The sequence below is a fragment of the Lacerta agilis genome, chromosome 1 (assembly GCF_009819535.1).
Source record: "Lacerta agilis isolate rLacAgi1 chromosome 1, rLacAgi1.pri, whole genome shotgun sequence".
Taxonomy (NCBI): domain Eukaryota; kingdom Metazoa; phylum Chordata; class Lepidosauria; order Squamata; family Lacertidae; genus Lacerta; species Lacerta agilis.
In genome coordinates this window covers 110,187,526-110,214,813 of record NC_046312.1, presented here as the reverse complement: position 1 = coordinate 110,214,813, position 27,288 = coordinate 110,187,526, and the positions used below count along the sequence as shown (strand labels likewise).

Here is a 27,288-nt window from a genome sequence, read left to right as displayed (position 1 = left end):
ATATAAATAAAGGAAAATTGGTACACTAGGTTGTAAGAAAGTATTAGAAAGTATATTAAATGTAAGGTAATAATTATAAGTACATTCAAAATCACAAATGTCAACTATATTGGGAAATGATGGGAAGTCTATATTTATTTTACTTTGGTTTGTTGTTGTTGCTGCTGCTGTTGTTGTTTACTTTATTTTATGTAACATTATATGATTCTAGCTTAGCTGATATCTAAGTAGAATTAGGTTAAATTAACATTTTATGTTAAACTAATTTAAGAATAGGGATGCGGGTGGCGCTGTGGATTAAACCACTGCCTAGGACTTGCTGATTGGAAGTTTGGCAGTTCGAATCCCCGCGCTGGGGTGAGCTCCTGTTGCTCAGTCCCTCTTCCTGCCAACCTAGCAGTTCAAAAGCACGTCAAAGTGCAAGTAGATAAATAGGTACCACTCTGGCGGGAAGGTAAACAGCGTTTCCGTGTGCTGCTCTGGTTCGTCACGCTGGCCACATGACACGGAAGCTGTATGCTGGCTCCCTCGGCCGATAAAGTGAGATGAGCACCGCTACCCCAGGGTTGTCCATGCCTGGACCTAATGGTCAGGGGTCCCTTTACCTTCACCTTTAATTTAATAATATATGTGTGTGTGTGTGTGTGTGTGTGAGAGAGAGAGAGAGAGAGAGAGAGAGAGAGAGAGAGAGAGTATTTGTGAAGTTAAATCTGTAATAAACACCCCCCCAAAAAAACCTAAGTTATGTATCACACATAATAACCATTTACTTTCAGCCAGTTACGTTTGGTGTATGGTTAAATATGTAATGACATTAATGAATTTCAATAATGAATTTTTTCATGAGAGAGAGAGAGAGAGAGAGAGAGAGAGAGAGAGAGAGAGAGAGAAGTGACAGCTGAGGTTCCCAGCCCAGTGTTTGTCGTGGTTGTTGTAATAATGGCCTTAAATGAGAATATTTCTTGTGTTACTGTGCAATTTACATTCCGCAGGTTGGCAAACTGAACAGACGGGGGCAGTCAAGAGTCACAATGTTCGTTTCTCTTTATAATGCCAGTTTATTTGCAAAATAAGAGAATAAGCTAATACTGTAACGGCTTCTTAGTGATCCAGTTACTTTGCTCAGGATGTCAATCATCTCTCAGAATGTCATTTACCATTAAGAGGGTGCAAAAAAAGAGAGAGTTGCTCATCAGTTTGCAGATGCTAAGCTGAAGTTCTCGGGCGAATGAGAAAAAAAATGTTCATTTTATGCAAATGAACAATGCAGACTTCTGTCATCTTGGAGAGAACAGGCAGTTCCATATCTCTTTGCTAAGTATCGTCTTAGATATTTGGAGCTTCTAATCGCATTCAGTCTTGATATAAGTCACAGAGTGTAAACAGTTTTAGGGGTACCATGTTATTGCTGCAGGAAGCGAAAATGAAACTGGAGACTGACACTTCTCAGCCCACCCAGTTCAGAATGCTGAAAGCTGTGTAATAGAGCCTTCATTGTTCATTATGTATAGATAAATCCTCCTGCCATCTCTGTTCACTGGGTTTGCTTGGTTTCACAGTGCCTTAAAAAACAACAATACCCTGTTTGTGCAGAGATTACTGTGTGGCAACAGAAAAAGGGTGCACATGTTCTGGAAAGTGGCTTTCAGTTCGCTTAGAATTGTATAGCCTCTCTCTAGATTGTTCATCTTGCTTTACTGGCTGAGGGAGCTGGCGTACAGCTTCCAGGTCATGTGGCCAGCATGACAAAGCCACTTCTGGCAAACCAGAGCAGTACACGGAAACGCCGTTTACCTTCCCGCCCGAGTGGTACCTATTTATCTACTTGCAATTTTGACGTGCTTTCAAACTGCTAGGTGGGCCGGAGCTGGGACCGAGCAACGGGAGCTCACCCCATCGCGGGGATTCGAACTGCTGACCTTCTGATCGGCAAGCCCTAGGCTCTGTGGTTTAACCCACAGCACCACCTGGGTCCTGTTTCTTAAATATGGATCTAGAAATATAAATTAGCACATGCACATTGTATGCAAATTGGGCTTCTCTTTAATCTTCTTTTATTTGTGATGCATATTTTGGCAAGGCCTAAGTGATTGTCCTACCTATCTATACTGCGCTCTCTTTCTTTGGGGGGGGGGGGGGGAAACCAGGAGAAAAAAAGAGGCATAGCACAAGGTGTGTTTGCTTTCCTCACTGGGAGGCAAAGAGAAGAAAGAGGGAAACACCAGAAAGTACAGAATCACAAGCAATAGAAACCAATGGCATTTTTTTATGGTGCATCAGTTTTTGCCAAACAAAGCTATAGGCAGTGATCAAAGGCTTTTCATTATATATCGCAAAGGCATGTCAACATTTTACAAACGTTACTTTCCAATAAAATTTATTTCGCCTTCTTATCACAGGCAAGTACAGCAGAAAAATAATATTAATAACCCTGTTCATCCCGTGATGCTGGCCACGTTGAAAATTAAAAATTAAAAATGTCCAGAAATTATAACCCATTATTAAATTACAGGGAACACCAGCTCTCTCAAGATAAATATACAAAATAATTGTTGGACGGTATTTTCAACAGGCCCTTGGGACATATGCACCCTTATAAGGCCCTAGATATATTACAAATGTATGTTGTGTTTATACAACTGTGACTTGTCCTTGTTTCATCCAAAGGATTCTGGGAGTTGTAGTTAACTGTTCTGTTGGTGTTCCCCACTTAGTTGGCATTTGACATATAAACTTGGAGAGCTAAACCAAGACCTGATCTGTATTGGCTGTTTATTGTGTCTTAGTGTGCTGTTGCTCTGAGCCATCTGCAATGCACATCTGTAGAGGGAACCAGGCAGAGGGCCTTCTCGGTAGTGGAGCCCACCCTGTGGAATGCCCTCCCATCAGATGTCAAGGAGATGAGTAACTATACAACCTTTAGAAGACATCTGAAGGCAGCTCTGTAGAGGCAGACGGACGGGGTACAAAGAATAAAATTATTGTTATTATCTGATCTGCAATGTAAGCTCTTGGGAATCAAAGGTCCTTCCAGCAGGCTTCTCCCCCAGACACAGAGTAAAGCAGGATGTCTCTTAAGGAAGAGATGCCTCTACTTGCACAAGGGATGACTGCTACCCAGCATTTTGGTGTTGTGGTTCTGCAATGCTGCTGCTCTGCTCCCCATAATCCCTACGGACAACAACAAAGCAGGGAGATGAGCAACATCTCAATGTTCGTTGTAGGTTTCCAGCATGCTGATGCCGCCCCCGCCCCCACAACCTTTCCCTCTACAGATCCAGGCTCCCTCTACGTCCTTGCCACTGTGCTCGCGCTGCCACCAACCCTACTACTGGAACTTCACCTGCGGTTGGGCCTGCGTTGCTGCCATGACACAGCAGAAGCAGCAAAGCCACAGTGGGCACAGAGGTGAGGGCAATGGTGCAGAGGTGAGGGCGGGAGTGGGTTGGATCTGCCACCAGAGGGAAATGGCCTCGCCTCACCTCATTGCAAGGCCGCCCCTGTAGGTGGCTGTGCATGCTGAATGTGTGTGGGAAAGAGCAGGCGAGGCAATGCTCTGTGAAGTCGGGCTGGTGAACCCGTGGCCTCCACACTGTTAGACTTCCTTCAGCAACAGCCAGCATGGCCAGTATGCAAGGCTGGTATCTAGGGAGGGCACCAGGTTCCCCAACCCTGTTGCCAAGCATTGTAAAGCCAAGCGATTGGTGTCTATGTGTTCCCAGTCACAGTTGCTCTCTCTGTGAGAGGGAGGGAGAAGACACGCAGAAGAAACGCCTGCTTCTCTAGACCATCAAATTGAAACCTTTCACAGTGCTTAGAATGGTAACGCAAGTAGTTACCTGGTTAGGCTTTTCCCCAACACACACACACATGAAACATGAAAAGATTGCATGAACATAGTTTTACTCAGTCCTTAAAGTCAAATGACATTCCCTGCATCAAAAATGGCCAAATAGTTGCAGCAGTGGTGTAGTGGTTAAGAGTGGTAGACTCGTAATCTGGGGAACCGGGTTCGCGTCTCCGCTCCTCCACATGCAGCTGCTGGGTGACCTTGGGCTAGCCACACTTTTCTGAAGTCTCTCAGCCCCACTCACCTCACAGAGTGTTTGTTGTGGGGGAGGAAGGGAAAGGAGAACGTTAGGCGCTTTGAGACTCCTTCGGGTAGTGATAAAGCGGGATATCAAATCCAAACTCTTCTTCTTCTTATTGTACTGTGAGTACACAGTGCAAATGGATGCCTCTCTACTCAGAAGCAAGTCCCATTGATTTCGGTAGGGCTTATTCTGAAGTACGTAGGTATAGGATTGAGCTCAACAGGAGACCCCCCCCCCATAGGGATTTTATTTTTTTTAAAGCAACCTCAACAGATTCTGTGACTTTACGTCACAAACCATAGTAAAACTTGAAAGCCTTGTTATCACCTCATTTGCTTGCTAGGGCGAAGATGGCCTTCAAATTGCCTTGGTGACTTGGCAGATGTTGTTGTCCCTCCTGTTGTGGAAAATGTCCCAGAGCTGTCCTCACCTGTGTTTGTCCTCAGTTGGGCCAGTGATTGTTAGTTTTAAACCCACTTCTGCCACCACTTCTAGCAGTGAATGCTAAACAAGTAGTGTAAAAGGAGCATGCATGATTGTCCTCCACTGGCTTCATTTTTTGCATGAGCTGACAGCGGTTCTCATGCAGTTTTCCACTTTCATAGCTGCTTTGGGTGCTTAGACCTCTTGAAAATGCTGCTTGGCCTCATTGGATGGGTTTCAAACAAGGAGCCCTGTCGGTGGAAATCCTGCACAAGGACATCCGGTTGCACAATAGGGCTTTCCCCTCCTCTCCTCCCGATATGACCCCTACCCAGAAGAACCCATGGAACAGCACAGGCAGGGGAGAGGAGGGAGGCTGTTCTGTCCGGAAGCTGAAATGCTTGCCTTGCAGAACGATCGCCTTAGCAAGATACTGAATTCCTTCCATTTTTAGACAACCAGTTCCAAAATCTACAGTCCATATACTATCTCTGCTGCTTCACAAAAAGGCATCAGAAAATCCTGCTTTCCACTTACCAGAGCCAAGTTCCTAGCACTGACAAGAGGCACGAGTGTCTGAAGTCTCGAAAATCTTGGCCCAAAGATCTCTGGCTGGTGGCTAGACTCACAGACTGCAAAGTTTCATCTGTAGGCATGCCGATTGCAAGCACGAAGCTGGCATACTTTTGCAGAAAGAGATGGCATAAGGGATTCCTCCTAGATCTTTAACACACTGGGAAATCAGTGCCCCACAGATTTATGGTTTGTTGTAGGCAGGCTGGGATACTTTGTCCACACTGAGTTGATCATTGCTGTAAAGTCCATCTCACTCACTTCAGTGGAAAGAGCAGATAAATCGTGGCTTCTATTTGCACCCCGGGCTCTGGATTCAAATGCTTCTGGTGTTTTTCCTGAGTAATTCCTTAAGACTAGCCCAATTATATATATATACACACACACACACATTTGGGTGCCCCTCTCGCACCCCATTTTGAAGCTGATGATTCACGGTGACAGTTATTCGGATGGAGAAGCAATTCTGCAAGAGGACATGAGGGCACAGACTCCTGGGAGTTGCCTGGCAGCCATAGTTCATGCATGTGCACATGCTCCCATGCGCAACCACAGAGAAAGAGAGCGAGAGTAGCCAAACCGCAAGTTGCATTATACACAGTATATCATACGCTTTTATTCTTTGAAATGTCGTTTGTTTACGGTACTGTACACAAAAGTCCATGCTGAAGGTAAGCTCTGGCCCTTATAAAATATCTTAAAATGCTTCTCTCTCCCTCCCCACCCCCCCAAATCTTTTGCATCACTCCCACCCCAAATTAAATAATCTGTACTAAAACTGTGCAGATCTGCTATGGCTTCCATGGCAACTGGCATCTGTTATGACTTCTTGGTATTACCTTATACCATCCCTGATATTTTGGAATGTACCCAGTTCAAAAAGTGAGAGAGGCCTGAAAAGAAGAAGAGGAACTGCTATGGCATGCAGAGTCACTGTGCTGTCCTCAGTATAACAGACAGGTTTTGACTGAATTATCTCCTCAGTGGTGCCCACAGACCATTTGCCTGTGGTTTATGAGCAAGTTAAGACCACATACCCCAGTCATTGGTAGTTATTTTATCTCTCTCTCTGTGTGTGTATATATATACATATATATTTAAAAAACACAATGCGTTTTCATGGCGGATCTATCTAGTTTTGAACAACAGACATATAAAGCAGCCTTAAGGAGGCAATTGGCCTTTCTAGCCTAGTAATGTTTACTCAGGCTGGCAGCAGCTCTCCAAGACTGTAGCCAGAGGCCTCGCACAGCTCATTTTTAAACTGGAGGTGCCAGGGAATCTTCTGCATGCATAGCACATGCTTAAACAGCAGGCAATACCTCGTCTGCTAGAGCCCAATAAGAGCAACACTTTGATCTTGTGACCTACTGTTATTTCGCTACCTTTAAACAGATCATTTCTCTCTCTCTCTCTCTCTCTCTCTCTCTCTCTCTCTCTCTCTCAAAAAAAAAAAAGCAAAAAAAAAGCTGGTTAAATAAAACACCTGCTCCCACCACCTAAACACAGAATGGTGTCAAAAATACATTCACTGCTCATTCAAGAGGCTTTTCCACGACTCCTGAATTTTGCGGCACAGCTTTTCGGAATCTCTCTCCCGCACTTTGAAAAGCACTCGCATAAATGCAGGCACGAGCGTCATTATGCAACAGGGCTGTGAGAAGGAAAGGCTGTGGCCGTCTGTAGCGACTTCAGCTTGGTATGCCACCCACCCACCCACCCACTGCACCCACAAGGCATGGTTGTGCTTTGTCCAGAAGTCTCTGATAGCCAGTCAGTCTTCAGCCCACATTGCGCATGGCAACATTCGTTTGTGGATTTCAAAGGAAATGTGTTCCGGCAAAGCTAAGGGGTAGCAGGACCAGAAGAAAGAAGAAAGTAACTCCACATATCCAGCGCTGCTATTAAGTGCCTTGAGTTACCAGCTCAGGGCTTTGTAGTGTTTAATGTTTCAGTATCCATCAGTTTTGCGTCTATAGATAGGATGGTCCAAGGATGATTTGGCACGGAAGGTAACAGCCTCGTGGGGAATGGAGATGTCTTAGTGCTGCACTGTTCATCCTGCAAACAGAAACGGAGGAGGGAGAAGGCTGAGATTTGCTGTTGCGCGAAACTTGAGGCATTTAACTGTGGAGTAATGAAACTGAACATTTTGAAGGATACAAAGGAGAATGGAGTACACACTGAAGGATGCTGATTCTCCCAGTGTCATTAAGTAGCACCTGCTTGACTGAGGAGCGGATTTTAAAAAAATCGAAAGGTATGCCACATGCTACAACAATAAGGACATGAAAGCACAGTGGGCTATTTCCAGGAGTGGTGAAGAGTGTGTGTGTGTGGAGCTATGGAGGCCCCCCTCCCAAGGTTAGTGTTGATGCTGTTTACCTGGGCAGAGCTAAGCCAAGAGGGGGGCGAAGAAGGCACTACCATGGGAACAACCTCACCATCATCACTGTGCCCTGTCCCAGTCCTATCCAGGTAAGCCGCAGCAACACTGGTGTCCGAAGGGAAACTCTGTGGCTTCACTCCAACACAGGCAGCACGATTGGCTACGGGCAGAATCCAACATAGCACCGGGTGAACTTTCCATCAGTGAAAGGATTTCTGCTTCTGCAACAGAGTGGTCTCCACCACCTCTCCTCCCCCCATGTACCCCCTAAATCTGTTCCAAGGGTCCCACTAACCCTGCAGAGCAGATTCGGGGAGGCTGAGAGGTGCACACACAAAGAGAGGAGAGAAAGTCCCATGGCAGAAGCAGAAATCGTTGCACTAACGGGGCGTGGTAGGCAAACAGTGCCCTATTTCCTGTTTTTCTCCGAAGTTTTGAAAAATGTGAAAGTTGCCGTGATGAATTGTAATACCAAAAAAAGTTCCCTGGTGCCACCTCTCCCTCTTTTCTCCCAGCCTCAGCGCGCATGAGCAACAACTACACTCAGTGTCGTCGGTTGTCTCCTCCTGATAGTTCAAGCCACTGCATTGGCAAACCTGGACCCCACGGTCAACGCTAACTTGGGGATATTTGGATCCCAAGCAATTGAGATACAAGTTTCTCCCGCAACTGGACTTCCTTCTCTTGGACATGCTCCACCCCATTACAACTTTATGAGGCTTCTTCTTTTAAGGATTCAGATAAAACAGTCACCCAGATACAGAAAACAGAGTGGTGGGATGCAAACCCTGTAATGTGACTTGGAGCCATTTCATGACCTCTTGGCAACTTAATTCTCAGGGCTCTGTTGCAAGCGGAAGACCAGGTAGGAAAACAATTACCTATCCTTCTCAAAACAGCAGAAACATTTGAGGATGCAGCTCATCTAGTTGCGGAGCAGCGTCTGCTTCTGTTCTGCAGGGGTCACTTCCGGGGTCTTATTGAGGTTAGGCTCACCTGGAAAGAAAAACAAAGCTTAAAAAAAAAAGTCTCCACATAGGTCACGTGAGCCAGCTATTATGTGGCCTTGACTGTCTTAAGTGTGGCCTAGCAGTTGAAGTGCTGGACTATGTCCAGGAAAGCCAGGGTTGGTTCAAATTCCCAATCAATCATGAATCTTCTGGTTTGGCCTAGGGCCTCTCAGCCTAACACACCTCATAAGATGGCTGCAAATGGTGGTGGCGGGTGGAGAACTGTATATGCCACTTAAATTCTGCATTAGCCTTGAGAACCAGGAGATGTGGACACAGTTAAGCACATCTATGCCACAATTCTATACACGTCTACTGAGAAGTAAGTCCCGTTTGAGCACAATGGGGCTGACTCCCAGATAAGTGGGCAAATCAGGTGGGGAACCTCTGGTCTGCAGGCCTACTTAGGTCCAGCAGACCTCCCCATTTGGCCCATAGGCCATATTGGCCCATAGGCCATGCCTACCTGCCATCACATATGATGGAGGCTTTCAACCTTTTGAGTCCACGGCTCCCTTGACCAACTACATTCTTTCTGCAACACCCCTGTGGGGCTCAGGAGTCCATTTATGTCACTCCTCACCTGTAGAACTGACAGGCTCTCACCCTTTTATGAACACCCTCACTTGTGGAATGGTCCCTCAGTCTCCTCTCCCCTCTTTTTGGGAGTCCTCTGGGTAGCCGCTGCTGCTGCCCCTGGTCTCTGAGCTGCCCTCTCCCTGCCCCAAAGAGAGTTGCCTCCTCACACTGCCCCACAGGGACCTGGGACTTGTCTGTCCATTCCCAACATCAAGGGCTTGTGGACTGGCTGGCTGGGCTCCCTCGCCCGCTTGCTTGCTTACTCCGAGGCCACATCAGGTCCTGGCAACCAGCACCCCCTGGCCAGCCCCAGAGGCACCATTCACCTGGGAAGCTTGCAGTCAGGGCTGCTGCAACAAACAGCTGTGCAAGCCTTTGGGAGGCAGATACGCAAGAGGGTATCAGAGGAGGGAGGGAAGGAGAGAGGGACAGAGGTCAGTGTTGCCCATGGCACCCCTGTCCATCATTCAAGGCACCCCAGGGTGCCACGGCACACAGATATATGACACCAGGTGTGGAGCAGGCAAAAGCCTGGCCCAGCTAAAAGAGATTTTCAGGTGCCACCAAGAGGGATGGGAGAATCTGCCAGTTTTAGGTTCTCTCCAGTTCTCATTTTTCCAATCTCAAATTCAGTTCTCCGCAATCCCAAACCAATTTGCAATTTCTTTAATTTAAAAGTCCTCCTGAAAATCCACCAGCATTTTAGTTCAAATTTATCCTAATAGACACATTTATACTGTATACGTAATTTTGCCTAACATAGAAATCTTTGCAAAGCAATTTCCCGTAAACCAGGGGCAGCAGCAGCGGCTGCCCAGAGGACTCCCAAAAAGAGGGAAGAGGAGACTGAGGGACCATTCCACAAGTGAGGGTGTTCATAAAAGGGTGAGAGCCTGTCAGTCTTTAGCATATGTGCAAAGATCCGCCCAGCGACCCCAAATTTAGTTTAGCCCCCAAATTAACTTTTATTATGCTTATGTCAGACACCACACTTACGCCTTATTTCTTGTTTATGGAAGAAGGGAGGAAAAGGAAACAAACTTTTTTATTTGCTCATTTATTTACAATGCATTTATACTTAAGTATACACCACCACCACCACACTTAAACTTATAAGTATTGTTTAGGCACCTACTTAGGAGAAACATCAGTCGTTTCAAAGGTGCCACTGACCCCGCTGCCGCATAGCAGCTCAATACAATACGTAACATTATATATATATATATGTATATGTATATATATATATATATATATATAAGGTCCTCAAGATGGTATTTTATTTTGTTCACATACACTATGCCATAAACTCATATGGAATTGGTTCCAGCAGCTCTGGCTCCTTGCCATTGTTTCTCACAAAGTGGGCTTCTCTTGGAGGAGCAGGCTAGCATTTTAGTTCAAACCAAATTCCCTTTTCCTTTCCTTCTTTTTTCTTTCTTTCATTTTCTTTCACACGCTGCAAGAAGCTGTCTCTGCTCTTTGAGTGCTTAATAGGCTCAATTCGCACATTAATTCTCTTGGCCAGAATCTTGCCCTTAACTTTCTTGTTCACAATAATGCCCACAGCATGCTGGGTAATGTTGTATACCCTTCCTGTCTTGCCATGGTAACATTTTTGGGCATGCCTTCCTGAATTGTGCCCATGCCCTTTATGTCAACAATATCACCCGTAACATAATATTTTGATGTAGGAGTTAATTTTGCATGAACAGCACCGTAGTGAATGACAAGCACTGCCACTGGAGTGGCACGTCTTTGGTAAATGAGCACACAAAGTCGAAAGTCCTTTAGTGAAAAAGTAGGTATACATTTCGGTAATACCTAGGTATATGTGTATTTATTTATTTATTTGCTTGATCAAAATTATTTATTATTTCATAACAGGTAGATAGTTAAGAGCTTAGGCGGCTTCAGCGGCAGGCGCCTGATACCCCCCAAAATCCGGCACCCGGGTGCCCCACACCCCTTGCATCCCCGGGTAAAGTCGGCCCTGCCTGTAATATAATGCTCTTTTATTTTGTTAGTTTCACTAATGTGTGCATTTTATGCCTGTTTCTCTGGCATATTCTCACCCCCCCCACACACACACACAAAGAGAAATTAGCTAGAGATCTGCATTGCAAAATTCGGAGAAGTTCAAATTTTGATGGATAGCTGTGTTTTGGTTCACATACTATTTCAGAAAGTGTGAACAGGTTTGCCTTTAATCAAGAACAGAATCAGATTTCTTCCTAAGCACTGATTTCTGATGCCTGCAAAGCCCTGTGAAAAAGAATTTGCAAATCCTGAAGATCAGCTAAACGGCAGGTTTTGAGAAGCGCCTTGCAAGTGGCTCTGCAAATGGGGTCCTGCAGAATGCTTTGCAATGGACTTCACCAGACCAAGCAATCAGCTGATATAGTTGTACAGGATTGCAGCTTCAATTCTCTCGTTGATGATGAATCCTTCGCTTTCTCCCACTGAAATCGATAACATTTTGTTTGTGTGCAGATTGGCTAAGCAGTTTTCAACCTTTCCAGACCCAGGACCCACTTTTAACCCAAACATGCATTGGGGGCTCCATTTCTTAACCCATTACCATACATTTGCATGATGGTAGGGCCCCTGTCATGCTTTGGATCAGGCTGTGACCCACTAGCAGGTCCTGATCAAAAAGTGGGGAAGACCACAGCCATTTCCCCCCCAGCAACTCAATCTCCCTTTCCAAACTCACACTTAATATCACTATAATATTAACATAAAACATAAGGCATAGCATTCTATTTACAGGCAATGCTTTTCCTACAGACAACATGGACAAATTCCATCCCCATCAGAATGTCGGCTGCAGTTAGTTTCATTAGTTTTAATCCAAGTTAATTATCACAGTGTATGATGAAGGGCTTTCTAGCTATTCCCTTTTCCCATTCTGTACTAGCAAAGGAATGTTCCATGTTAATGAAATGAAAGCTTCTACATCGACTTTCCATATTGGAGTGCATCCTGTTAAAAACATGTAAAATTAGCAATGGAACCTGTTCTTTATTTTTCAGTACAAATGACTTGGCCCATGGGATTCCAATGATATTAAGTGCCTACAATTAGTGGGATGTGCTGTAATAACGGGCGGAGGATTTGCTCAGCCAGAAAAAGAAACCAGCCCTCGCTATTTACTTAGAAAAGGTGAGCATTACTTTCCCAGCAACCTTGGCATTCAGCAAACAAATAACAAGTTTAATAGAAGTTTAATAGCTTCTATTAATGTAGCCCGAGCTTTTTCTTTTTCTTTTGGATGCTTCACTAAACTTTTTTATCAGAGATTTAAAAACCAAGGCCCCGCCCCAAAGTGTTCATGATCACATGTAATAACTGATAGCCCTGGATGGGAATGTGTGGATTCCAACCCGTATCAAAATATGCACTCAGCTATTTCAATGGAGCCCAGAAAGGCATTGCAAGGAAAGTATAGGGAAATGTGACTCCAGATGCCTATATAAATCTGATCTCCAATGCTGGATCTTTCATTCTGCAGCTATATCATAGAATCATAGGATTGTAGAGTTGGAAGGGACACCAAAGGTCATCTGGCTCAACCCCCTGCAATGCAGGAATCTCAGCTAAAGCATCCATGACCACCCAACCTCTGCTTAAAAACCTCCAAGGAAGGAGACACTAACTCCTACTGAAACCAATGAAAGGCTGCAGCACAGTATTCAAAAAGGATATCCCTGGAGTCCCAAACCCCGTATATGCTCAGATGCACAAATGAAGGTGTTGGACATCTGGCTGCTTCAATAGAGCAAATGGATAGGAAACCTGTGCCCCTCCGGATGTTAGTGTCTCCAGTTCCCATCAGCCTCAGACAGCATGACCGACAGTTATGGATCTAACAGCATATGGAGGGCTACATCCCTTCAACAGAGGACTTGCATGCATTGATGAAGATCTGCTTCCTATCCTGAAATGTCAACCTGAGAGGCAGCAGTGAGTGAGGTGTGGCTGGCTCAGGGAGAGCTGTTTCCCATAATGCAGTGGCAGAGGCGGCAGCAGCAGTGAAGGATGAGCGAGGCAGCCATGGAGCAGGGGCAGGGTGGCATTGCCAGCAGTGGTGGTGGCTGGAACCTGAACCACACCAAGCCAAGACCCAGAGGGGAGGGCAATGTTGCCAGAGGCAGGAGGCTAAGCAGACACAGCACATGAATCTGCGGTACAGGGGCAGCCCACCAAAGGTGCAATCCTACTGCCTGCAGGGATCTGTGCAGGGAACACCCAGCAGGACAGAACTCTCCTACTCTCTGTGGTGCGGTTGCAGGCAGCGGCAGAGGAAGCTGCTCAGTTGCCTGGGGCGGCACGCCCAGGAACAGAGTAAGCTGCCCATAGGGGCGGAGCACACTGCAGGGCCTCTGGATTCTGCCTGTCTCCTCCCACTCAGCCTTCCTACAGCTGGGGGGGGAGGCAGTGGGCGGACCGTTTGGGCAGTGCAGAGCCTGCGCATTCCCAATCCACCAGGTCTCTCCCAGGAGAGACAGGTGACTCGGGCATGCTGCAGGTCCCGCAGTGAGAGCCACCGGGCATTTTGTCACTCTCCTCAGTGGTAGCACCTGGGGTGGCCCACACCTACCACACCCCCTTCCTCTGCCCCTAGTTGCGGGGAGACGCAGCATCTCCTTCCCTGCCCCTCCTAACTGTATAGGGTTTTTAAAGCTCTGTTTAAACATTAGCCTGTCCCTCAAATTAAGTTGGAGATGGATCTGGGACAGGTGTTTTCCAGGTTGACCAGAGTTTATTAACATCTAGATATTAACAAACTGCCATTAGTGGTTTATAAATCTCAGGGTTTTGGTGGGGGGGTACTTTAGAATTCCCAAGCAACACTATAACTCATTGCTCATAGCTGAATCTGGCTACATTTTTGTACTGGCTAATTTCTTTTACATAGAGACCTATTATTCTGTGCATGCTTGCACAAGGTGCAATCTGTTAACTGCAGGGTTGAATACCTTATTTTAGTAATTATGACTGAATGGGGATGGAACAAAGATGGTGGCACATCCAAAATCCTAACAACCCACACAACCACAGCAGCCCCAAATGATATATGCTCAGAAGTGGAGAGAGGGTACGATGCCAATAAAAGGAGAAGTGGCAGACGAAACTGATGGAATATGCAGAATTAGAAATTTTAACGAATAGAATGAGAGAATGGGAAGAAGGAGACTTCAAGAAATATTGGAAAATGTTTGTAGAATATCTGAAGATTCATTGTAAGCAGGATAAAACGTTAGCAGGGTTAGAGCAAATTCAGCAGTTTAAATTAAGTGAAGATATAATGAGAATGGGGATAAAAGAAAATAAATGGAGTAATTGGGATATGGATAACTAAAACGAACCATGGAAGGGGGGAAGAAGTTGATGATTATTGTGTGATTATATTGATTTGAATGTAAAAATCTGTAATGGAATATATATATATATCTGAACAAAACCCATTCAAGGAATGCTTGCTGATGTCCTCTTACCATTTAGTGGAGCACGAAGTTTTGTGTCTTGCTGTACATCTGCAGTCTCTTTTCCATTTAAAGAATCCTTTGGTGAGATCTCAGAGTCAGATGGTTTGGGCAGGGAATTGAGAGAGTGCACTTGAAGGACGACAGAGGTATGGGACAAGTCCACAGATGGCCTTTCACCACCACTTTCCTTGCTCTTCTCATTTGGTGTCTTTGTTGCCACCTCCTCTAGCAAAGGGTCTGTGGCATGTCGGCTTTGGCCTTTCTGTTCCTTTCTCTCCCCACCAGCTTTTGGCACTTGTTCTTCTACAGAACAGTAACAATTTCTTTACTAAATTCAGATTATAAATTATATGCAGAAATATTGGCTAATAGATTAAAAAAAGATTTTGAAGAGACTTATCAACGATGATCAAGCGGGCTTCCTTCCAGGGAGGCAAATGTATAATAACACAAGAATGGTGATTAATATATCAGGAATATTTGGATATGAGGCATGATAAAATAAAAAAGCTGCACTGATGCTGGTGGATGCTGAAAAGGCTTTTGATAATGTGTCTTGGAGATTTATGGAGAAAACTATTGATGTAATGGGATTAGGAGAGAAAATTGGATGCGGCATAAAAGCGATATATAAAAATCAAAAAGCCAAATTGATAATAAATAACGATTTATCAGAAACATTTAATATTTCTAAAAGCAACAGACAAGGCTGCCCACTATCACCACTTTTGTTTATAACTACATTGGAAATATTATTAAAGGCAATAAGGGAAGAACCAAGAATAAAAGGGATCAAATTGGGAAATAGGTCTTACAAATTAAAAGCATTTGCCGATGACTTCATCATTATGACAGAAAACACAACAGAAAGTATAACAGAAGCAATAGCAAAAATGAATGAATTTGGACAGGTTTTGGGCTTTAAATTGAATAAAGCTAAAACAAAATTATTAGTGAAAAATATGAACGAACAAGAAAAATTAGAGCTAGTAAATAAGACAGGGCTAACGATAACAAACAAAGTTAAATACATTGGATTCTGGATCACAGTAAAAAACATAAATTTATAAAATGATAACTATGCCAAAACATGGAAAGAAAGAATAAAAGACATGGAAATTTGGAATAGGCTAAATTTGTCACTATGGAGAAGGATAGCTAGGTTCGGCTGGTACAGTTATCTGGGATATAATAAAGTTAAAATCCACAAAGGATTTCTCAACCACATAATAAGGAAATCTCTATTTACTGTATGGGAAAGAAACAAAAAAAATATTGGAACCCAAAACCCCTTGGTGGTTGTCACCAATAGAAGTAATAGTAGTAAAAAAGAAAAACATGGACATTAATTGGCTAACATATAAAGAAATTATAGAAGAAGAAAATAACCAATTAAAAATTTAAAAATATGAAGAATTAAAGCAGGCAGGTGTGAACTGGCTAGAATATTACCAGTTAAATGAAAATTCTAAATCAGACCCCCCAAAAATGGATTTGACACAAAGATATCAGATTTAGAAAGAGAACTTTTATTAAATAATAAAAAGATATTATCAAAAGCATACAGATTATTACTGGACTGGAACCTTAAAGACGAGGAGGTGAAGGAAGTGATGGTGAAGTGGGCACAAGATTTTGGTTATCCAACTGAGATGGAAAAATTATGGGGAAAAGACTTAAAATTCACTGTGTGCTATCTGATAAAAGAAAACTTTATGAAAATGATATACAGATGGTACCTGACCCCATCCAAATTAGCAAAAAAAATATAAAAATAACAACAATATGTGTTGCAGATGTAAACAAAACAAAGGAACCTTATCCACATGTGGTGGAGATGTCCCCAGATAAAAAAAAATTGGGACATGATCTATGAGGAACTTAAAAGAATGCTAAAACACACATTTTTAAAGAAACCTGAAGCTTTCCTATTAGGCATTCTCACAATAAGCATCCCAAACAAAAACAAAAGCGTGTTTCTTTATGCGACAACAGCAGCTAGAATGCTAATAGCAAAATACTGGAAAAGTGATTTAATACCAACAAAAAATGAGTGGCAATTAAAGTTGTGCAAGTACCCCAGACTAGCCAAAATGACAGAACTAATAAGAGATCACACAGGCGATAAGGTAAAAAAGGAACCGGGTTGCTTCAAAAACTACCTGATTAAAAATACAGTTCCAAAAATAATACTTGGTTGTGCTTAGATTAATTTCACAGATATATTGGAAAAAACTGATTTAAATAAATGAATACAGAATACTTCTTAAGAAAAGTGTCGAAGCCTCAAAGAGATAGAGGGACGTCAACCAACATTCCATAACAGAAAGAAAGTGACGGTAAACAAAGAAAGAAAAGAAGGATTACAAATGTAATTTCTTTCTGGGAACATGGTGTGTAGAATATTTAAATTACTGTTTGTTTCCTTTGAACAATTTTGTGTATTTGATTAATTCCACCCCTTTTTATTATTCATCATTTTTCTTTTTTTCTTTATTTTTTTCTTTCTTTTTATATTTTTACTTTCTTTTGTACTTTTCCTTTTTAGTTTTGAACATTTGGATGTAATGTTTACTTCATGCTTTCTGTGTAAATTTTTAAAATGCAATAAAGACTTTTTTAAAAAAAAAAAAGTAACAAAACACAGAGACAGATAGTCAGACAGACAGAGAAGGGTTTTTTTTGCCACAGAGTGAGATTTTCCCAGGGTGGGGGCCACACAATCTGTGACTGACCAAGCCAAATACAGCCCAAGCAGCTCTATGTGAGAGCCCATCAAAGACCAGTGGTGCCATCTAAGGGGACCCGAGGCCCCCCTCCAAAATTTTCAAGAGGGGGCCTCCCCCCCCTCAAAATTTCACAGCGACCATGCACATGCCATGTGCGCACACTGTGCAGCACACTCACGTCACTTGCGCATGCACACAGCCTGCTTGCATCACATGCTCAAGGTGCACGGCGGACACATGACACATGTCATCAGCACATCATGCGCGCCGTGTGTCACATGTCACTCGGCACCGGCCCCTTCATTCGCGGGGGCAAGCTGGCACGCATGTCAGAGACCTATTAATGCTTCTCTTCCTACTTAGGATGGCAAAAACATGGGGGCAGGGTTTGTCAAAACTTGGCAGCCCTCGATATGTGGCTAGTAGGCTGCGTTTTGCTTGGTGGGTCAGAAGAGTTTTGTTCAGTTACAAGGGATCTGACGTAATTTGTAGTTTCCAGACTGATTGGGATGCATCTTACAATTGGATTAACGTGTTTTCCAAATTTTGCCATTCAGTTCAAGCCAATCCCTGATGTTTCTCAGAATACCAGTTGCTACTTGAGGCAGGGGCAAAAACAGTAGGGAAGGGCAATCACCTTCACATTCTGTTCATGGGCTTCCCATAGAATCATAGAATCGTAGAGGTTGAAGGGACCACAAGGACCATATAGTCCAAACCCCTGAAATGCAGGAAACTTCAGATTCTCATCTCTGATATGCAATGGTCTATCAAGATACATCTGCGAGAGATGGTGTGGACATCTGCCACCCAGTGGTGTGAATGCTGCAAGTGCAGCAGCGACGCCCATCAAGGGAACAGCAGGTTGTCTACAACGTCAGAACGAAAAATACGCATAAACACCATGCACAAAAAAAGGTGATCGCCGGATCTTTGTCTTTCTCGCATGCACACGTCCATTTGTGTATTCATGGTGTTTTTAATGTGTAGTAGTTTTGCAAGGAAACTGTCTTTGAGCGCCGATGAACACAGATACTCTGCTGCTCACGAGCCAATGGGGTGGAAATGGGACTCTGAGAAATGGAAAACGTACCTTTTTCTGCTAACTCTTTCCACCTGTCTTTGTTCTCTTGTATGATCTGAAACAGCAAGTCTTTAAAGCTTCTTAAGTCCACAGTGGTCAAAGAGATTTCTGAGCAAGACCCGCCGACACATCCGGCATTTTTAATATGTATCCTTCTGTGTACCTCCACACTGGATCCTCCAGCGGCGTCACTAGAAGAGGGGGTGGATTAAAGAACTAGATTAAAGGCAGAGCAAGGCACTTTGGGGGCACAGACCAGAAGAAAGGACAGATTGTAGCCTGGGGTTCTCCAGATGCTTTTGACTACAGCTTGCATCAATTCTGGATGGGTTGAAGTCAACAATCTAAAGGATGCCAGGTTGTTAAAGGCTCCCACAACTGATGCAGGAATATCTCCTACATGGAAGAGGGTGGGAAGGGCAACGAGGCATGGGCATAGCTAGGATTTTGGGGGGACAGGACTCTCATCTGTCATCCTCCTCTGTCTGGCTCTGCCTAGCAGATCCGGAATGAAATGTCTCGACTACAGTTGTTTTAAATTCCTTTCCTTTGACCCCAAGTGCTCAGAGGACTCCGTCAAAACCTTTCTACAATTTCTACTTTTACAGTTAAGTGCTTTTATTTGTTTACTTGATTTAGGGGATGGCAGCTGCCCCCTGTTCCTCTCCAAGCTATGCCCATGTGCAGAAAGCAACTCTGTTAGGTCTGTTGTTCCTTGCCATGGCAATACGATCCTTATGTACGCCTGCTGAGAAGTCCCACTGAGTCCCATGGAGCTTATTCCCAGGAAACTCGGTATAAGAATGCAGCCTAAATTAAATAAAGGACACTAGTTGGACTTAGAGAATTAACTGGCACTTGTAGACTTCCATTCCTTGCCAAAAAAGGGGTGCTTGTTTATTTATTTTTTATATGCCCTACATTATATGACCTCAAATCTTCCTATTTCTACTTTGGATCTTGTGACTGTGAGATGCCGCAAAGCTATTATGAAACAAAAATGTTCAGTGTTTTGCTAGCATAGCAAGCTTACGTTCATAATTTGCAGAGAGAAAAGGGCCTTGAAATTATATGTACACACCTCCAAGCAAATCACCCCTCCGCGAAATTTCCTGAATAATTTTTTGAGCATCAGCTCCTTCAAATTTAATGATTTGTTTTCTGCCATGTCTTTGCCTTACATATACAGTGCACAGTCGTTTCCTGAACAGGATTTATATGCTGTCATGTAACACAGTTGCAACTCTTGCCGCTAGGTGGCAATGTTATATTAATTTCGATTTTCAATAATAATAATATAAATTAGGAGTGGGGGACACTTCTCAAACCTTAGTGCTGTCGTGAAGGAAGGACTTTCAGATTTTGACGCTTCCTCTATAAGAGGAAAAACTATTTTCTCCATGGAGTCAGTAAGAACAGCAAATGTTGGCTTTACTATGAAATCTATGAAACCTGCAGGGCAATTTGGGAGTGGGGTGTGGAAAGAGAGAGAGAGAGAGATGGAAGAAAACACTGAGTGCCTGTCCATTCCTTGTACAGTTAGCAAGTAAATGCCAATACAGCTTTGCTGAAGGCAAATTTAAGAGTTTTAATAAATCCAATAAGTATACATAAAACAGTAAAATAATTACCATCAACACAGAGGTAAAATAAACATAATCTAAATACAAGAATGCATGACTTAATGATGTGACCGGATAGACTTGCTGGAATAAAGGTTTCAGCAAGTGCCCACAATTGTATGTGACAAGTGTGCTAGCCTAACAGATGCGCTGCCACACTAAAAGATCCATTTCTCAAAAATGCACAATGGACATCCTGTGGCATTTGGTAACAGCGCAAGCTCTGCACATGAAAGCATCTGTGTAGCGTGCGAGTGTTCAAAACATTTGCATTTTGGGCGTAATCCTTATAACAATGGCAGTTGTATTCCCACACCCTCCTTATTTCAGAGGGCTAGGCTGAGGTATAGCGGCTTGCCGAAGACTACGTGGTTAACCCGTGACAGAGGTGAGTTTTGGCCTGCAGTTCTCTGCCTGCACTTACCATACCTAGGAGAAACTCTCACTGAAAGCAACAGGATTTACTTCTGAACATGCATACATTGGATTGCACAGTCAAGCTACAGACTTTGTACAATTTCCCTTGGCCCTGATAGGCTTAGACACGATGTTCCACCACCGGCTCTCTGTACAGATATATATTTAGAGCAACTACATAAACAATATGAGGTGCAGTTGAACCCCCATATGGGCAAGGGACAGGTGTGCAATATAATAAATGTTGCAAAGCTATCACATCCTGAATCTAATGTATTAAAGATGCAAGACCATAGGAGTACACAAACACACACAAAAAACCCCCACACATGTCCTATGTTGCCCACAAGGTGAAGGTAAGGATAAAAAAGGTTGACATTTACAGTAATATTTACAGCTTTCAATTCTATAGTCAAGCCAGTATTCTATAACCCTCTCTTTTAAGGTGCCCTTAAGATGGAAACCTAATCTCATTTTCCTAGGAGAAAGCCTCATTGAATTCAATAGGACTTACTATTGAGTAGACATGATTAGACTTGTGCAGCTAGTTGTTGGAATAAAAAGGGAATACACCCATGGTCCGATTGTTGAGCAAAAAGAATCACTATTTGTTTTATGTCAGGTGTTAACATTTACCTCCAACCTACGTCCAGAAACTCAGGCTGGGTTTATACAGCAAAATCCTGCGTTTACTCCGAAGTGCCACTGAGTTTCATTGCACTAAAACCCAAATAAGTGTTTATTGGAGTGCAGCAAGATTAGCCTCCTTTCTGTTTCCTTTAATTAATAGCCACGATCCAGTGATTTTGATGGGCCTACTCTGACTGGAACTCAGTTGAGTGCAGGTGATATGTATTCAGTGGTCTGTGTTTGCCTGAGCTTGAGTCTTGACTAAGGATTCTGATTCGATATATGATATCCAATCACAGAACATTTCAGGATTTGGGTCTCTGCCATTGGCCCTTAAACTCTGAGTCATGATTCACAGCTTGGAAGTTTAGACAGCCAATCACGTTGGGAGTGGGAGTGGCCCAGGACTTCAGAAACGTATATAAGCAGTTGCTTTGCCCCTGTTATCCAATTCTGTTAGTTCAATACAGGTTCTTGCTGTTATCACTGTGTCTTGTTTCATGGGAACCCACCTACACGTCAATAACCTATTGCATTTAGGCTACATGAATTGTTTCCACACTTTTGTATATCGCCCTGGAATCTTCTGATGAAGGACAGTTAAGAAGTATTTCAAATAAATGCATTAATATATCATCAATGACAACACTACCTTCTAAGAGGAAGGTGTGCCTGGAGCCACTGGCCCAAAATCACAACGTGAACTTTGCCATAGGGATGTGGGTGGGAATATGAACCTCAAATTCCCTTGCCCATGCCAGAGTCCTTGATCCAGATCATCATCCTGTCTCTCGACATGGAGTCCTACTTTGATCTAGCACAGGAAATCCATGTATAGAAACAAGCACCTGTGTACCATTCTGGGCACAGTCTTGTGCTAGCCAAGATGGAGCTCAGAAACATCTCATCCCTTTGGCAGAAGAAGCCCTTGCATGCTGCAACTTTTACACTTCCGCCTACAGGGGATCGATCTTGGAGCAGGGTCTTTATGAATCTGAGTTGATATTCCAAATTACTGTTTATTATTCTGCGCGAGTGTTATTTCACAATGCGTTAGCAGCGTTCTGTCAAATCAGTGAATGGAACAAGCAATATCCCTGGGAGACAGAACTCAACCCACAGCTCTGAGATGTCAGTATCGAACAATGTCTTCTTGAAAAATGCTTGTCGAGGCAAGAAATTACGCAGAGAACAAAGCATTATCCCCCGCTGAGAACTGAACAGGTAAAAAAGGAAGGGGGGGAAACACCCGATACTACATGGAACAGCAATGGATTTCACATCATCTCAACATGCTAAATAAATGCTCTGGGCATAAAGGAGAGCGGTACCTTATTACCTTATTGAAAACGGGCATTCTCAGACTTAGAAATGACACCAATGTGTGGAATGTTGTGGCATTGAATCTGAAAATCAGTATTGCCCATATCTTGCCTTAGCTGACCTGAAGACCCTCAACAGCAGAAGTGGTCCTCTGGGTGTTGATGGATCCAACGCCCATCATCCATACCTATTGGCTGTGCAGGATCGAGGGCTGTTGAGCTTCCAACATTTGGAGGGCCCATCTCTGCTACAGCAAAGTATCCATCTAGGTGTGTGCAGGGAGACTCGTCTAGCATCACCACAGCCGGCTGCCATGTACCTGTGGCTCAAAGCCACAGCCAGTTCCTGTGATACTTGTGCCTAAAACTACCACTCACAATGAGCCAGCTACAACAAGCAAGGTGAGGCCAGGAAAGTGAGCTCGGATGAGACTGCAGCTCCTCCTTCTGCAAACGTAAAAGGTGCAAGCTGAATCCCCCTTTTTACCCACACCTGGGCTGGAGACATGCACTATAGCTGTTTGGAGCTGGGAGTGGGAAATCTACCTTCACTGTAGGTGGTGATGCTTCTTCCCCAGCCAATGGTCCCGTAGCCATTCATTTGCTCGTTTATTACAAGTTTACCCCTCCCTTCCTTCCAATGGAGCCCAGGGTGGCAAATGACATATGCTAGGGCATCTTTCTGCAATCTTAGAAACAACTCCAATGCAGATGCAGATGGGAAAACGCCTCAACTCAAAAGGCTTTTTGGAAGAAGGTCTTCAGTAGGCAGTGGAAAGGCAAGAGACACCGTGTGCCCAACAGGTAAGCCATGTTGGTCTGCCATAGTCAAAACAAAATAAAATAAAAAATTCCTTTCAGTAGCACCTTAGAGACCAACTAAGTTTGTTCTTGGTATGAGCTTTCGTGTGCATGCACACTTCTTCAGATACCACGAAAGCTCATACCAAGAACAAACTTAGTTGGTCTCTAAGGTGCTACTGAAAGGAATTTTTTGTTTGTTTGTTGTGAGGTGTGCCTAACATTCAACATATTCTATCTTCTCTGAAATAAACATTTATATTCCACCTTTTGTCATGGGACACAAGGCTGCATATGAAGAAGAAGAAGAGGAGGAGGAGGAGGAGTTTGGATTTGATATCCCACTTTATCACTACCCAAAGGAGTCTCAAAGAAGCTAACATTCTCCTTTCCCTTCCTCCCCCACAACAAACACTCTGTGAGGTGAGTGGGGCTGAGAGACTTCAGAGAAGTGTGACTAGCCCAAGGTCACCCAGCAGCTGCATGCGGAGGAGCGGGGACACGAACCCGCTTCACCAGATTACGAGTCCACCGCTCTTCACCACTACACCACACTGTAGCACTCTGTATGTGGTTTCCCATCTAAAACCTGACCAGAGGCAGACCTGCTTAGTTTCAGCCATCTTCCTATATCATGGGCCTGTACACACACACACACACACACACACATTCTTTCTTCATCGGCTGCAGACACACTATGCATTTAAAGCACATGACTTTCACCAAAGAATCCTGGGAATTGTGGCCCTGCAAGGGGTAAACTGCATTTCCCAGGATTCCTTGGGGGAAAGTCATGTGCTTTAAATGTACGGTGTTCACATAGCCATAGTCTCATTCCCATCCTGCGGGAACAATCCATCCCCAAACCTCTGCCTTTCCTCAGAGTGCTGTGCTTTTGAAAGGTAAGGATCCACTTTTATTCTTCCAGATGTTATGAGAGTCCTCTTCCATAAGTGGCAGTGTGCATAATGAACACACGGTAGCAGGAGGAAGCAGGTGCTAGTGACTCGCCAGCCTTAGAACGCTGGTTGTTCCTATTTTGTAATGGTCACAACACTGTTCCTTTCCGTTACGAGATCATTTCTCCAAAGTAAAAAATTAAAAAAAGCCAAGCATTACCTATTTGGGACTGTGCCACCATGGTGGATTTGCGGTCACAGAGAGGAGAAAACGGTAGCCCCAGTTCTGCCTCTTTGTCTCCCTGAAGGGTTAAAAAAGGGGACACATTGAAATGTGTAAGTTTAGAGGTACTAATGAAAGCAAGACTAAGAATTTATGGAGTGCATCTGAACACAAGCCCAACTATTTAACTAAAACAAGGGGTGTCCCTTTCACATTCAACTTCTGCATCTAATGTGTGGCTTAAAAAGAAAGGAAGAAAAATACTGTATATTAAACATGTACTTATGATGAATGAGGATAGAGAAAATGGCTGCTTCCAGACAGAGGGTTTTTAGCACTGCCTGCTTATTTCTCTCTCCCTATGAGCTACAAACGTTTCCATGCATACTCAGGTGCACCCATAGATCTCCCATGTAGAGATGGACAATCTCAGTTTCTTTCCATTTCTCAATTTTCAAATCTTATGTTCAGCTCTCTACATTTCCATGTCAGTTTTGCAACTCTTCGTTTATTTTTTTAAAGTTCTCATGAAAATTCTGGGTTTTGTCCAAATTTCTGCTAATACGTGCATCTCTGTACACAATTTTGCCTGGTACACACATTTTTGCAAACAGTTTCCCCAAACAGAATCCAGCTTTGTGTGTGGCTTTCACCACTGTACACATGCTTTCCCATAACAGATGTGTGTTTTTTTGTAAGCACAGCTTGGCTGGAGAGCTTATTTGCAAAATTCAGGTAAGTGCGAATTTCAAAGGATATTTGGTCTTCGGTTCTTCTATTCCTGAGAACTGAAGATCCAGCACCGAGGGCCTTCTGGCGGTTCCCTCACTGCGAGAAGCAAAGCTACAGGGAACCAGGCAGAGGGCCTTCTCGGTAGTGGCACCCGCCCTGTGGAACGCCCTCCCATCAGGGGTCAGAGAGATAAACAACTACCTGTCATTTAGAAAATACCTGAAGGCAGCCCTGTTTAGGGAAGTTTTTAATCTGTGACTTTGTATTGTATTTTAATATTTGTTGGAAGCCGCCCAGAGTGGCCGGGGAGGCCCAGCCAGATGAGTGGGGTATAAATAAATTATTATTATTATTATTATTATTATTATTATTATTATTATTATTATTCCTCAGATGAGCAGGGTATAAATAAATTATTATTATTATTATTATTATTATTATTATTATTATTATTATTATTATTATTATTATCCCTTCTGGGTTTGACTGTTCACCTTGAAATGTGAACTGAAACAAATTCTTCCTTCACCCTTTCTTACAAGCAGTAAGTAGAAATAACAAGGGATATTACAACCAAATCTAATAACACATACAAGGGATCTTTATGAACAGGTTTGGACATGGGAGAGGGATATTACCTGTCGAAAAAATTCTTCCATCAGTGCCATCGTCCACCGGTAATGCAGCTTCCAGGTTTTTGAAGGGTGGCTGATGTCGGCCGCATGTAGGATCAGGGACATGGCTTTGGCTTTGTCTATCCTGCCCATTCAAAGATTTTCTCACATTATCTTACCGCAACAGCAAGTCTCCCCCTCCCTCCCATTCACATGTTAACACACAGCACTGGAGAGAGAATGGGGGGGGGACCTTACCCCTCGGTCTGCTGCAGACTGTGCCTCATTGTTTTGATCTGCTGGAAATGGCCTGACATGTCAGTTGATAAGACCATCTCGATGACGAGGGTGCGCAGCTCCCTGCAGACAGTCAGCATTACTAAATTACAATCGTATTTATTCTCTAATGAGACGTTTTGCTCGCAAAGCGGTGGCTAATTTATCTCTTGGGATGAGAAAGAGCATTATTTAAAAATCAGAAAAGCACTTCAAATTATTATTATCTGGAAACCTCCAGCCTCCTGAGAGTTGATGGGAGTTGGGTACTTTAAAAAAAATCTGACAACGCAACCCTGCTATTACTTTATCGGTCCTGCTGTTTTGTTATCCTTCATTTCGGAATCATGAACTGTAATTACATTCTGGGGTTTTGGGTGGGATGCTTTGCCTGATTTCCACATAACTGCAATCAGCAGAACGAGGAGAGGGTTAAGACTTTACCACCAGCATTGAACTTTCTCTTGGGAACTCAGAAGGAGAAGAGAAACCAACTAGATCTCGGGAGGATTCCCTTAAAGAAAGAGGTTCATCAGGAGGGTCCTTCTAAGGAGTTAAAAAAAAAAGGTAAAGGACCCCTGGATGGTTAAGTCCAGTCAAAGGCGACTATGGGGTTGTGGTGCTCATCTCACTTTTCAGGCCGAGGGAGCCTGCATTTGTCCACTGACAGCTTTGCAGGTCATGTAGCCAGCATGACTAAACCACTTCTGGCGCAACGAAACACCGTGACGGAAACCAGAGCAAACGGAAATGCCGTTTACCTTCCCGCTGGAGCGGTACCTATTTATCTACTTGCACTTTGCCATGCTTTCGAACTGCTAGGTTGCCAGGAGCTGGGACAGAGTGACAGGAGCTCACCCCATCATGGGGATTCGAACCGCCGACCTTCTGATCGACAAGCCCAAGAGGCTCAGTGGTTTAGAGCACAGCGCCACCCATGTTGCGGAGTGCAGTAGCTGGGGCAGGCGACTACTTTGGTGACAGAAAAGCTACCAGGTGGTGACTTGCAGCCATCTTAGCATGTGCCTGGTAGGACAGTTTTCCCAAAGCACCTCCATCTGATAACATCCCGGAGAGGAATGGCATTTCGCAGCATACCTTTGTTACCCTGTGGGGATGCTTTCCAAGGGGTATTTCTCCACATCTTGGGAAGGGAAAATAAACTGCACACACGAGCCTTTAAAAGAATCCATGTGCCAAGGGGCAATGTTGGGACTATCTCAGGGATATCTTTGCATATGCAAACTTTGTGCAGATTGGGGTCATTAACCTGTGCCCCTGAGTCTTCTTAGTACTTAGCAACATCCCTATCCTGCACAGAAAGCTGATGTGGAAGAGCCATAGCTCAGAGGGTAGAGCATCTGCCTTGCATACAGAAGTTT

The 27,288-nt window shown here is 43.8% G+C and overlaps 1 protein-coding gene across 3 annotated transcripts in view; it reads right to left on the bottom strand.

Annotated features, from left to right (window-relative positions):
* Positions 1–6,989: 6,989 nt before the first annotated feature.
* The window catches only part of PDE1A (phosphodiesterase 1A), a 145,733-nt gene continuing 125,434 nt past the window's right edge, over positions 6,990–27,288 (bottom strand). For 2 of the 3 annotated variants that reach the window (XM_033166956.1, XM_033166965.1), the window contains exons 9-16: positions 25,889–25,990; positions 25,655–25,775; positions 24,282–24,363; positions 19,699–19,822; positions 18,380–18,561; positions 14,567–14,860; positions 8,361–8,475; positions 6,990–7,151 (exon numbers count right to left, since the gene is read on the bottom strand). In XM_033166956.1, the coding sequence (XP_033022847.1) occupies positions 8,405–8,475; positions 14,567–14,860; positions 18,380–18,561; positions 19,699–19,822; positions 24,282–24,363; positions 25,655–25,775; positions 25,889–25,990 (976 nt within the window). In that variant the 3' untranslated portion in view covers positions 6,990–7,151; positions 8,361–8,404. The remainder of the gene's footprint in view (positions 7,152–8,360; positions 8,476–14,566; positions 14,861–18,379; positions 18,562–19,698; positions 19,823–24,281; positions 24,364–25,654; positions 25,776–25,888; positions 25,991–27,288) is intronic. The other variant, XM_033166973.1, reaches the window with a different exon arrangement.